General features: G+C 38.5%; 1 protein-coding gene across 14 annotated transcripts in view; it reads left to right on the forward strand.

Moving 5' to 3' along the window:
- The window catches only part of PPFIA2 (PTPRF interacting protein alpha 2), a 493,970-nt gene that overhangs the window by 343,315 nt on the left and 137,155 nt on the right, over nucleotides 1-13,500 (forward strand). For all 14 annotated transcript variants that reach the window (XM_044941884.2, XM_044941885.2, XM_044941887.2 and 11 more), the window contains one exon: nucleotides 671-787. In XM_044941884.2, the coding sequence (XP_044797819.1) occupies nucleotides 671-787 (117 nt within the window). The remainder of the gene's footprint in view (nucleotides 1-670; nucleotides 788-13,500) is intronic.

Consider the following 13,500-nt stretch of genomic DNA (forward strand, 5'->3'; position numbering starts at 1 on the left):
ACTTAAACTGCAACTATCTGAGAATCTGTTTCTTAGTTCAAAGTATCATGTGTATCAAACTGAGCTAAGGTTTTACAAGAATTAATTGCCTTCTGAGAATTCTTTTTGTAAATTAACTATATTTGGACTAGAACTACTAAGATAATGACTGTTAAAATAATGACAGAAGACCAATTTAAATCTAAGTGCTTATGGCAGTGGTACAAAATTAAGTCCAGCTTACTTATTTGCTTGTTTTAAAACTGCACATGTACTGTCTCTTAGGGAAGATGAATGTGCTCATAATTGGTCTTCAGTATTCAGTCTTATTTTTTTTTATACTTTAAGGATTCAGACTAATACAAATTTTATTGCATTTCATAAACTAAGAAGTAATTTCAGAGTTAAAAACTCATGGATCCTACCACTTTAGAAACATTTCAAACTTTTTCCATTTTCCAACTAGAAAATATTTTAAGTAAATTTTACATTGCATAAATATTATAAATATTTTTTAAAATGCTAATCTAAATTTTAGAAATATTTATGAAATAATGAGTAAAATTTAACGGTTATTTTATGGTTATTTGTTTGTATTCACTAGTTCTTAACCACATTCAAGTAAGCTCAATTTTTGTATACTTCATGTTGGTATTTTAGATTTTAAAGGCACGGTGGTTTTATTTTGCAGATTGTGGCCTTGCGTGAACAAAATGTTCATATACAAAGGAAAATGGTATCAAGTGAGGGGTCCACAGAATCTGAACATCTTGAAGGGATGGAACCTGGCCAGAAAGTCCATGAAAAGGTATCATGCATATGACATGCTCTTACATGCAAATGTGTGCTTGCTATACCGTTTGACAGGAATATGAAATATCTGTGTAATTCTTGTAATAAACACTATGTTTTGACTTGGTCAAAAGTGCCTTATGATTTCCCTTATCATTAATTGCTCATAGTCTGATTTTCTCAAAAATATTATGTGTGTGGATTTGCACATATATATATTTATCCACATAAATATAATTCAAATATACTTGTTATTAACTTGATTCTCTTAAGAAGAATTTAATTATATATCTGACTGAACAGATCTATAATTGAATAAATATGTCTGTGTATATATATATTAGTAATATATATACAGGACTGTTTAAAGTAAAATAAGTTTGATTTATAAGTGGTTCTATGTATAATTGGTGACTTATCTGTGGCCTATCACTGCAAAAAATGTTGATAATATCTTAGTTGACTTTTCATTTTCCATGTGTTTGATGCTAGAGGTACTCTAGCAGTACCTCTGTTAATGAGAAATTACATGAAAGGATATCTGAAGTCATCCAACTTTAGCTATTTTTTTAGAAGGAATTGATTTTCCTTGTGGGTGGGGCATAGACCAAGGTCAAGGAAACCAACAGTCTCTTCTGGCGCCTTTCTGCACTTTTCTGTGCTGAACCACTTGCTCCCAGCCCAAGAGAAAGAAGGTCAGATGCTGGTAGATCTGGAATCACATGAATATTAAATATGGGTATTTGTACATCCTGCGCATGAGGCTTGGACCATCTCCTGGGTGTTTGCAAGTTATAGCTTTGGGTGGCTGAGCTCCTTAATCATCAAGAGCTCATGAAGCAGGTATCTAAACTGGTATCATTGTGAATATCAAGAGGTTTTAAAACATAGAGATTAAGAAGTAAGTGACTGGACCACCATACAAATAGTACTGGACCTTTGTTGTCTAGTCACTAAGTCGTGTCCAACTCATTGAGACTTCACGGACTGTAGCCCGCCAGGCTCCTGTCCATGGTATTTTCCAGGCAAGAATACTGGAGTGAGTTGCCATATCCTTTTCCAAGGGATCTTCCCAACCCAGGGATCAAGCTTACATCTCTGCATCTCCTACATTGCAGGTGGATTCTTTACTGCTGAGCCACCAGGGAAGCCCTAGACTTCTTACCATAAAATAAATTCCACATTTCCTCATTTCTCCAACTGAAACAAGTAAAGGGGCTTCTTATGTTTCCTCCTTTAAGTGTTAAAGCAAAAGAAGTCAAGTAAATCAAACTAATTTCCCAGGAACGCCATCAATTCTGGTAGCTGAGAAGCAAACAACTCTTTTAAGGCCTTAGTATTTTAGCCTTTATCCATGTATTTTATAGAAATCTTAAGCTAGGTATTAAAAATAAGCTACAATCTGACAGCCAGATTTCATGAACTATATTTCAAATTTGAGTAAAACTTATTTCTCTTTTCTTTAGATAACTTAACTGACATTAACTCAGTAAATAAACCACCAAGCTCTCAAGAATAAGGCATCTACATGAAATACTCAGTTTAGGAAACTAGCATGTCATTTTTCTATTACTGTTTCAGTTTAATTATGTCATCAGTGATACAGTGATATACCTTTTCTCAGAGAATTACATAATCACACTGTTTTGAATGTGAAAATGAACTTTATGGTCATTTAGGCTTTTTCTTAGAAATCTTCAAAATATAACGATGCCACATTATGCTAATCCAAACTAAAATTTGAAAAATATGCTTTCAAAGGTATAAAAAGTTTAAGACCAGATCTATTTGCTAACAAACCATTTTGTGCTTAAAGCATTTCTCTAGTACTTCTGGGGAGTGAGCAGTATTCATACATGTATTTTGTTTTCAAATTTATTTCTTTGAAATATAAACCCTAAATATTCAGGCATTATAGAATGTAAGACAATTGATGTCAGATTAATTACCTAATTACAGAATTAGAATGAGAACCTACAAATAAATGATGTTTGTCTCCGTTGGACTCAAAAGATGGTGGTGTATATGTGGAGGATTCTGAGTATTTTAAAACCCTAAGAACTTATTTTTAACGATCTTTGCCTTCCAGTTCTGGGTGAAGGCTTTTCAGCCAGTGCAGAAGAGAAACTCTGTGCCATTGCTAACTCACTCTTTTTAAATGGGTGTAAAGAATGGATGTAAATGCATTAAAGATTTTTAAATATTGTAATTAACAGTATTCTGTTTTTCAATTTCCCTGAATTGTAGGAAGAGTGATTGCCAAATGCTCAGAGTAGTGATATACTAGGGTATTTCAAAATATCATGTACCTATCCTGAAACATAATCCTAAAATAAGTATTATTTTATCATCCTTATATAAACACTTAAATTATATAGATGAACATTATAAATCTTTTCAAAAGTATCCCTTCTAACAGGATTATTTAAAGTGTGTTAATACCATTGAATAACAAGTGTTATAAGGTTGTAATTTAATTCCTTACACTTAATTTTTCTATACAGAGTATTCAGAAAGTATGTTAAAGCAAAGGAAAAGAGATTATTTGGGGGAGTGTCTGTGTAATGAAGGTTATCAGTGTAGGATGACTGGAGTATTCGTGTATAAATTGCAAAGTGGTTGTTGGGAAGGAAAACACAAAACTATTACTAGATGCTGTGGAACTGTCAGAAAGTGACTGGTAAATCCTAGTCACAAGGATTACTCTTTGTTTAGGGCAGTAAAGTTATTTAAATTACATGGTCAGAGTGGGTTATTAACCAAGAGGAGATGTTTTACGTCAGTGGCTTGAACACTCTGTTGACAAAATAGTTGATAAAAATAGTCTTACAAAGCACACTCTGAAACAGGCCTATTACTCATAGAAAAGTTGTGTAATTATTACCAACATGTAAAAAGTAAAAATGAAAAGAAAAAATAAGTTTAACTGAAACAAGTCTGTTTCTTTTTGCCACACATTTAATCGGTTGTTCTAGAAGAACATAAATATCCAAAGGATAATAACAATTTTTCAGAACACTAAATTTTACCTCATTAAAAGTTCAGACTAGGACCAATAAGTTTCTTCCTGTTGCTTTCTACAGGGGAGTTAATGTGTGGAAAAAATTTAGTAAACACACTGCTCTGGTAAAAGAGGTAATAATGCTCCTGACTTATAACTCTACTTGCAATTATTTTTTTCAGCTGAAAATGTTTGCTATACAATGTTAGACAGTGATTGAGATTCAGAAGACATAGTCACTAAACTTTGCAGGAGTGAAAATAATCTGCCCAAATTAATATTGCAAAACGTGATGAATAAAGTGATGTCAAAAATGATAATAGATTTTAAAGGAGAGATGCATCAGTTGTGATAGGAGGTGTCAGTGAAGCAGCATGGAATAGTAATTTGGTTGAAGTCAGTAAACCTGGATTCAAATCCTGTCTGTGCCATTTAAATAGTAGCTGGGTGTCCTTATGCTACAACCTCCCTGAACATCAGTTACAAGTAACTAGTCATGCCTTCGGAGAAGGCGATGGCACCCCACTCCAGTAGTCTTGCCTGGAAAATCCCATGGATGGAGGAGCCTGGTAGGCTGCAGTCCATGGGGTCACTAAAAGTCGGACACGACTCATCGACTTTTCTTTCACTTTTCACTTTCATGCATTGGAGAAGGAAATGGCAGCCCACTCCAGTGTTCTTCCCTGGAGAATCCCAGGGATGGGGAAGCCTGGTGGGCTGCCATCTATGAGGTCACACAGAATCGGACACGACTGAAGCGACTTAGCAGCAGCAGCAGCAGTCATGCCTTGCTTGTAACTTCGTTGTTAGGAAAACAAGCAATAGATAAGCACTACGGTCATTATATTTATTAATACCGGGTTCTCATGGTCATTGATTTTTCAGTAAATTTTTAGTGGTGAACTTACTGAAGTGCTCAGAAATAGGTTCTGTTCTGGGTGGTTGGAATGCTAATGAATAGGGCAGAGGTAAGTAAAATAAGCACATACACATAAAGGGAAATAAGTGTGATCACAGGGCAGGTACAAGGTCGATGTGAAGGTTGCTAAGTAGGCAGGGCACTGAATGGTTTCTCAAGAGGTGGTGTTTGAACTGGAACCTGAAAGAGCACAGGGAGTCCGTGGAAAAGCGTCAAGAGTTCTTGAAACGAAGGCAACGCTAAGTGCACATGCTCCAACAGGGGGAAAGAACTTCTTGGGCACATTCTTGGGAAAAAAGGAGCCTAGTTGTCAGGAGAGGGAGAAGCAGGGGACACGGCACACGGGAGCAGGGTGTGTGCCAGACCATTAACGATCGGTCTTGTTGGCTGCAGTATTTTCAGAGCAATGGGAAGAATTTTAAACGTGGAAGCATCTTGATTAGATATTTTTTAACAAATCATTTGTACTACATCTTTATAGCCATTTATCATTTTTTCTCATATCAGACTTCTGAACCAGTTAGAGATTTTTTTGCCTTTTCTTAATTTTATAGCCAATGAAATTGAGGTCTGCTTAGATTAAGTGACTTATTTGTCCAGAGTAGGACCAGAACTTTGGTCTTCTCACCTCCTCTGTGCTCTCATGTTCCTTCATGCCAGGATGCTTTCTCTAGGTGTTATTATTGGTTTCTGGAAAGTCATTCTAATCCAATATTATTTTTTTTCTGAACTTTTAGTCTTTCATAATTATACATATGTACTTGTTTTCTAGAATTATTCTATTCTATTTAAGAGTGTGCTTTTTAAAAAATTCTTCAAATTTTTTCCCCCCCAAATCTCCCAGTTATATTCTTTTTCAGTCTGAACAGGGGCTTCAAGACAGTAGCATTTACAAATTTTGACTGCTATGAGTATGGTTTTTAAACCTAGGCAAGAGGGGTCCACAGTTGAGCGGGGTCTTCCTCTGGCCCCTCGTGCCCCTCTCTGAGGATGGGCACAGGCAGAAGTTGCACAGGTGTGAGTCAGAGCAGCACCTCTTCTTGACAACCCGCCAAGTTCCTAGCAGCCCAGACTTTCAGATCAAACAGACCTTGCCCTCCAGAGCCTTTGTGAGTTTCTTCCTAGGAACAACGTCTGTCTCTGCCCACACTCCAGTGGACCTCAGAAGAGGCTAAGGGACATGTGTTTTTAGAAGCACTGTTTATGCAGATAAAGCAGACCGGGATTCTGGAAGGAGCTGAGGCTGGGAAGAGAAGCAGGCTACAGTCTAGGGCATATCTGGGTAACTAAGCTCTGCTGTGGAACTTCATTAGAATTATTCATTAGGATCTAGCCTAAAAGTCAGTGTGAAAGGTATTTCAAGGAAGATAGTGGGATGATTTTTTATTTGACTGTCAAATAAAAAATTGTTACATATTTGGATTTATGGAATGTAAGCTTCTTTGTTCTTTTGCCACAAACACTAAGGACCCACCTGTCTGCTACCCACTGTAAAAAATGTAATTCAGTTGCAACATTTTACGATGTACTTTTATGTTCATATGTGTGTGTGTGTGTGTGTATATATGTGTGTGTGTGTGTGTGTGTGTGTGTGTGTCTGTGTGTGAAACTGAAGTCTCACAAACCAGTAGTTACACTTGACACAATACATTTTCATGTTTGTTGTTCATTAGTGACTAAGAGATTACTGTCGTTCTTCTCAGAGCTCAGGGTGAAGTGGATGGCCGATCTTTCAAGTGATCACACAATGCATCCTTGGCATGTCATAGGAGATCCTTTCCCAACTGGCTGACCTCTTCTCAGCTCTCAAGCTTCTCTGCTTGTCACCCCACTTTGCACTTAGGTACTCTTAGTGAGCCAAGCTAGTGCTTCCCTTTCCAACAGCGCTGCTCTCATTATTCATTCCTCTTAGAATTTGACATTCTGGAGAAGGAAATGGCAACCCACTCCAGTACTCTTGCCTGGAAAATCCCATGGAAGGAGGAGCCTGGAAGGCTGCAGTCCATGGGGTTGCTGAGGGTCGGACATGACTGAGTGACTTCACTTTCACTTTTCACTTTCATGCATTGGAGAAGGAAATGGCAACCCACTCCAGTGTTCTTGCCTGGAGAATCCCAGGAACGGGGGAGCCTGGTGGGCTGCCATCTATGGGGTCGCACAGAGTCGGACACGACTGAAGCGACTTAGCAGCAGCAGCAGCAGCAGCAGAATTTGACATTAATTCGTGACTGTTCTTTAATAAAATGCAACAAAATAATTGGGTAACAATCAATGTAAATGTGCAAGCTGAGTCAATATAAAATCAGAAACAGACTTTTGTTTGCATTTTTTTCAGTTCTTTAATTCCTGCCAGGTAGGCAGAAGAGCTTTGGCCAAAAACACATAAAACAAAATGAAGGATCAGTGGCAAGAATAATACTCAGATCAAAAAATCTAGCAATTAAGTGTCTAATGGTTGCATTCTGTGCATAAAGGACACTGAAGTTTTATAAAAGATGAAATATGGAATGTGCCTTTACCAAAATTAAGGGTTTTGTGGATTTTTAGTGATGCAAGACTGTTTTACACTGAACCACCAATAACAAAAATGGGCACTTAGAAAAAGTTAATATACATGTTTCAATGCCATTCTCCCAAATCTTCCCACCCTCTCCCTCTCCCACAGAGTCCATAAGACTGTTCTATACATCAGTGTCTCTTTTGCTGTCTCGTACACAGGGTTATTGTATGAAACGAGTCGCCAGTCCAGGTTTGATGCACGATACTGGATGCTTTGGGCTGGTGCACTGGGACGACCCAGAGGGATGGTATGGGGAGGGAAGAGGGAGGAGGGTTCAGGATGGGGAACACATGTATACCTGTGGCGGATTCATTTCGATTTTTGGCAAAACTAATACAATTTTGTAAAGTTTAAAAATAAAATAAAATTAAAAAAAAGAAAAAGTTAATATAGCTTTGTGAGCAATGTGCTCCTCAGTGATGACAGAAGGCTTCATTTCCTCATACCATGGCACTGTATTATGAAATACTGTAATAGCAGATTCTACATAGTCTCACACAAACCTATTAGCTACACATTTGAATGTTTGGCTTATGAATATACTATATATCTATTTTAAAAAATACTATAAAAGACCTTTAACACAAATGCCATTCTTTTAAAGATCACTAGTATGTTACAGCTGAAATCCCTCATCCATAGGGATATCTCCAATAATTAATTGTATTTTGCCAATTTTTATATGCTTTCCTCACCCCATGTCAACTACTTTCAGTAACTATTCATCAGAAAATTCAGTTCTTTCTTAATTGTGTCTCATTTTATTAATTGGTAAGCTCCAATTTCTTCTCTGTTTCAAAGGTAATTATCCTTGGAATTTTTTTTTTAACCTCTTAATCAGGCTTCCCAGATGGCTCAGTGGTAAAGAATTCAGCTGTCAATGCAGGAGACTCCAGACCTAGATTTGATCCCTGGGTAGGAAAGATTCCGTGGAGGAGGAAATGGCAACCCACTCCAGTATTCTTGCTGGGAAATCCCATGGACAGAGGAGCCTGGTGGACTACAGTCCATGGGTCACAAAGAGTCAGACATGACTGAGCCAGAAAAGGTGCAGCCCTAACAGAATAGTTTCTTCTGTGTTGATCCCCTATGCAGTGATGTAATTCCTCATAATAACATTATAATAAAGTATACAATTCCCTTTTATCCATCAATTGAATTTTTAAGCACTGGAGCCAAACAAAAGGATGAGATTTATGAATTTGTCATTTGGGGATTGGTGCACCTCCCAGGAAATAGAGGGTCCAAATATAGCCTTACATATATAAGGCTGGAGTGGCCCAGAAGTCTATGATTGGCTAGAAGAGGGCCCAGAAGAGGCAAGGTTAGGCTGTTTCATGGTTCATCCATATGCACAGGAAGTTACCCTGTATCAACTTAATAGGAGCTGAGTTGGAGAGGAAGATTATAACCAAAAGCCATCTTTTATAAACAATGGCAAAAATAAGAAGCAAAAATCTTCTAGTGTTGTGAGTGAAAGTCGCTCAGTCATGCCTGACTCTTTGCGATACCATGGACTGCAGCCCACCAGGCTCCTGTGTCCATGAGATTTTCCAGGCAAGGATACTGGAGTGGGTTGCCATTTCCTTCTCCAGGGGATCTTCCCAACCCAGGGATCGAACCTGGTTCTACTGCCCTGCAGGCAGATTCTTTACTGACTGAGCTACAAGGGAAGCAGAGTACATGGAATTCTTCAGGCCAGAATACTAGAGTGGGTTGCCTTTCCCTTCTCCAGGGGATCTTCCCAACCCAGGGATTGAATCCAGGTCTCCCACATTGCAGGTGGATTCTTTACCAGCTGAGCCACAAGGGAAGCCCAAGAATACTGGAGTGGGCAGCCTATCTCTTCTCCAGTGGATCTTCCTGACCCAGGAATCGAACCAGGGTCTCCTGCATTGCAGGTGGATTCTTGACCAACTGAGCTATGAGGGAAGACCTCTAATGTTGTATGAGAACTTAGTAAGTTCAAAACAAATCCTTTGAATCCAGTGACTGGGTTTTTATATTTCACTGTACTTTTAATAGATGGGAAGTAAAATTGACTCCTTTATCTTTAATAACAGATTTAGTATCATTTGTGTCATTAGCCCAGATCCAGGGGAAGCAGGATAAACACATCTTTGCTGAAGGAGGATAATTTCAGACTTTAAAAGGCTGACTGATTCACAAGAGTTTGACAGAAAATTTGTTCATCTACCTCTGTCCTATTGGTATAATTTGAGTGTCTATTTTGCGCCAAGGACTCTGTTTTCATATAGGGATATAAAGAAGAACAAGTACTTTTCCTTCCCTCGGCATTGTTTTGTCCAATCTTTAAGCCAATTCAGGAGAATTTTTAAGTCTATCATTCAGATGTTCTGCAATTGACCTAATTTTATTTTTCATTTTGGTAGGGTTTATCCATCTTAATATTTCTCATAAAGCAATAGTTCTCCAGAAATATAATGGGTGTTTTATAGAACCCATTTCCCCCCAAAAAGAGATTTCTTGGGGATGAGAATATTAAGATATATTATGCTATACAATTTTGAACTGTTATCTTTACTGTAGTATTTATTCAAATTCCCCAGTACTACATGTTAATACTATTCAGTGTTTCCTAAATTTGTGTGACCAAAAATCTTATTAATCCTCAGGAGAATTGCACATGCCAAGATGAGTATTCTGAAAAATATTCCCTAATGGTGGCTCTGGACTTATAAAGACAGGCAGACTGTTCTTCAAAGTTGTCCGTAAACCTCATTAACAAAAGGGCTACATGCCAATGAGAACAAGATAAATAACTTTTGTAAAGCCCTTTAGTTTCCAAAAGTGCTTTTATATAGTTGTTTTACTTGATCTCTGTAATAACCCTGTAAGATTTATAGAGCAAGGATTATTGGCTCTAAAGTCACATAGCTTGTGAGAAGGAGGAGCCAAGATAAATAGTGTAACAAGTATATAAATATAAAAGTGAACATGGGTGGAAAAGGTATCACTGAAAACTACATGATTTCATGAATTTTGAAATATATGACTATTTCTGAAGTCTGAAATCTGGCTGGGTACCTAGAAGCATGAAAGAGCTTTTTAGACAGAAGCATAAGCCTTTAAGAACTTTAAAAAAAAGACCTCATAAGAAGAAAACTTTGTGACACCCATGTCAATGTTTGCCAGTCATCTGGTCAGGTGTGCGTGCTCATGTTCAGCTGTGTCCAACTCTTTGCGACCCTTTGGCCTGCAATGTAACAGGCTCCCCTGTCCACAGGATTTTTTAGACAAGAGTACTGGAGTGGGTTGCCATTTTCTCCTCCAAGGGCTTCTTTCCACAAGGGATTGAACCCACCTCTCTTGTGTCTCCTCCTCTGCAAGTGGATTCTTTATTGTTGAGCCATCAGCAAAGTCCCCTTAGTCACATGTCCTTCTCCAGCAATTCTTACTGTGCTTTCCTTTGTCTTCAGTTTTTTTCCTTCATATATCCCATTGTTGTAACACACTAAGTTCTTCAACTTAAATTCTTTTTTGGTCCTACTTATACAATCAGCTATTGCTTCATTTTTTACTCCCCTGTGTAGCAAAGTTCTTCAAAATAGTGGTCTACTCACTGTCCACAATTGCTTTCTTTATGAACCTACCCCAGGAAGGTCTTTGCTCCATCACTGCACAGGAACATCTCCTGTTACCATCATCTCTGATTTTATATTGCTAAATAAAGTGACCAATGCTCAGCCCTTTTTGAGTTAACGTCATAGTTGTTTCAGGGCTTCCTAGGTAGCTGAGTGGTAAAAAATACACCTGTTGATGCAGGAGACATAGGAGATGAGGGTTTGATCCTTGGGTAGATCCCCTGGAGGAGGAAATGTCAACCTACTCCTGTGTTCTTACCTGGACTATCCCATGGACAGAGCACCCTGGTGGGCTACGGTCCATGGAGTCACAAAGAGTCGGACATGACTGAGCGACTGAGAGTACATGCGTGCATGCAGAGCTGTTTAATTTACTCTTTCCTTCTAGGTTCATTTTTATTTTTCATTTACAGTATAGGAAAGTATACTCTCTGTTTTTCTGTTACCCCACCAGTTATTCTTTCTCAGTCTCCTTTCCTGGATCATATTCTTCTTGATTTTTTTTAAAGCATCTAGATATTCATGTTCAATGAGAGTATTTTATCCTGAGAGTTACATTAAATTTGCTTTAAACTCCTATTCCCATAAAGTGGAAACTCCTATATACTTGCCAAGATTTCTTCAGATTCCAGAAAGATTACATTCTCATGGTCAGACTTGCTCTAATATTTATTTATTTATTGAAGTATAGTTGATGCAAATATTATACTAATATTAGTTTCAGATGTACAGCATAGTAGTTCAGTGTTTTTTAATAGATTATACTCTATTTAAATAGAGTTACTTCCTGTTTTCTTCTTGAATTCTTAATGTCGGATAATCCAGAGTTTAGTCCTCCATCTTTTCTCTCAGTGATTTTGATCATAAATGCTATCTGTGTGTGAATAACTTATAAATCTTTACTTCTAGTTCAGACCCTACAACCAAGCATATATATTCACTTGCCTATTGAACATCTATCTCCACTAATATATCTAAAAGACATTGAACCTTAAAATGTCAAAAAACTTATCTTTTGAAATTCCCCTCCAAAATTCCCTGCATCTGCTCTATCTCAGATGATGCAAAACTCAGATTTCCAGTTGCTCAATCAAAAGAATTTGGAATTATTCTCAGGTCTTCCCTATGTCTCATGAAAGTGAAAGTCACCCAGTCACATCCGACTCTCTGCGACCCCATGGACTATACAGTCCATGGAATTCTCCAGGCCAGAATGCTGGAGTGGGTAGCTGTTCCCTTCTCCAGGGGATCTTCCCAACCCAGGGATCTAACCCAGGTCTCACACGTTGCAGGCGGATTCCTTACCATCTGAGCCACCTATGTCTCATACCACACATCAAGCTGTAAAGAAATTCTGTTTCTTCTACTTTCAAAATATGTCTAAAATCTGCCACTTCTCACCACCTCCAGTTAGCACTCGGCTCTAAACCACTATCATCTCTCACCTGGATTATTGTAGTCAGACTCCTTCCAAGGTTCTCTGCTTCTCTCATGGGCTCTTACTGTCTATTTTTTAACATAGCATGAATCAATGATTTTTAAAACCTAAATCTGAACATGTCAATCATATGTTCGAAACTGCAAACATTTCCTATTTACTACAAGACTCTACATGATTTATGGGGATGGTATGGTAGTAACAGGAGCTGCAAGAGACATGGGTTCAATCCCTGGTTTGGGAAGACCCCTGGGGTAGGAAATGGCAACCCACTCCAGTATTCTTGCATGGAGAATTCCATGGATAGAGAAGCCTGGCAGGCTACACACTGCATGGGATGGCAAAGAGTAGAAACGGACTGAGCAATGAAGCATGCCCACTACATCATGTGACTTCCCTTATCTTCTGACTTCATCTCTTCCCTCACCCCAGCTACACTGGCCTCCTGTTGACTTCTTTATGGCAGTTGATATCTGCTATACCACATTGTGAATCAGCCATAAGTATACATATGTCTTCTCTCCTGATCCTCCCTCCCATCCCCCCAGCACATCCTACCCCTCTAGGTTGAGCTTCCTCTGTTATACAGCAATTTCCCACTGGCTATCTATTTTCAATTCAGTTCAGTTCAGTCGCTCAGTCGTTTCCGACTCTTTGCGATCCCATGATTCACAGCACGCCAGGCCTCCCTGTCCATCACCAACTCACGGAGTTCACTCAAACTCATGTCCGTCGAGGTGGTGATGCCATCCAGCCATCTCATCCTCTGTCGTCCTCTTCTCCTCCTGCGCCCAATCCCTCCCAGCATCAGGGTCTTTCCCAATGAGTCAGGTCTTCGCATCAGGTGGTCGAAGTATTGGGAGTTTCAGCTTCAGCATCAGTCCTTCCAATGGACACTTACATATGACAATGTATGTTTCAGTGCTACTCTCTCAATTCATCCCATCCTCTCCTTCCTCCACTGTGTCCGCAGATCTGTTCTCTATGTCTGTGTCTATTCCTGCCCTACAAATAGCTTCGCCAGTACCATTTTCCTGTTGATTAATGACTTGATCTCACCTCTGTCTAGAATGCCCTTCTCCCAGATATCTGTGTAGCTATTTCCCTCTCTTGCATCAAGCCTTTATTCAAGTGCCATTAACATATTCTAATATAGAGTATAATTCATTTATTTATAATACCTATAATTTATAGTCTGTCGCTCTA

The sequence above is a fragment of the Bubalus bubalis genome, chromosome 4, assembly GCF_019923935.1.
Source record: "Bubalus bubalis isolate 160015118507 breed Murrah chromosome 4, NDDB_SH_1, whole genome shotgun sequence".
Taxonomy (NCBI): domain Eukaryota; kingdom Metazoa; phylum Chordata; class Mammalia; order Artiodactyla; family Bovidae; genus Bubalus; species Bubalus bubalis.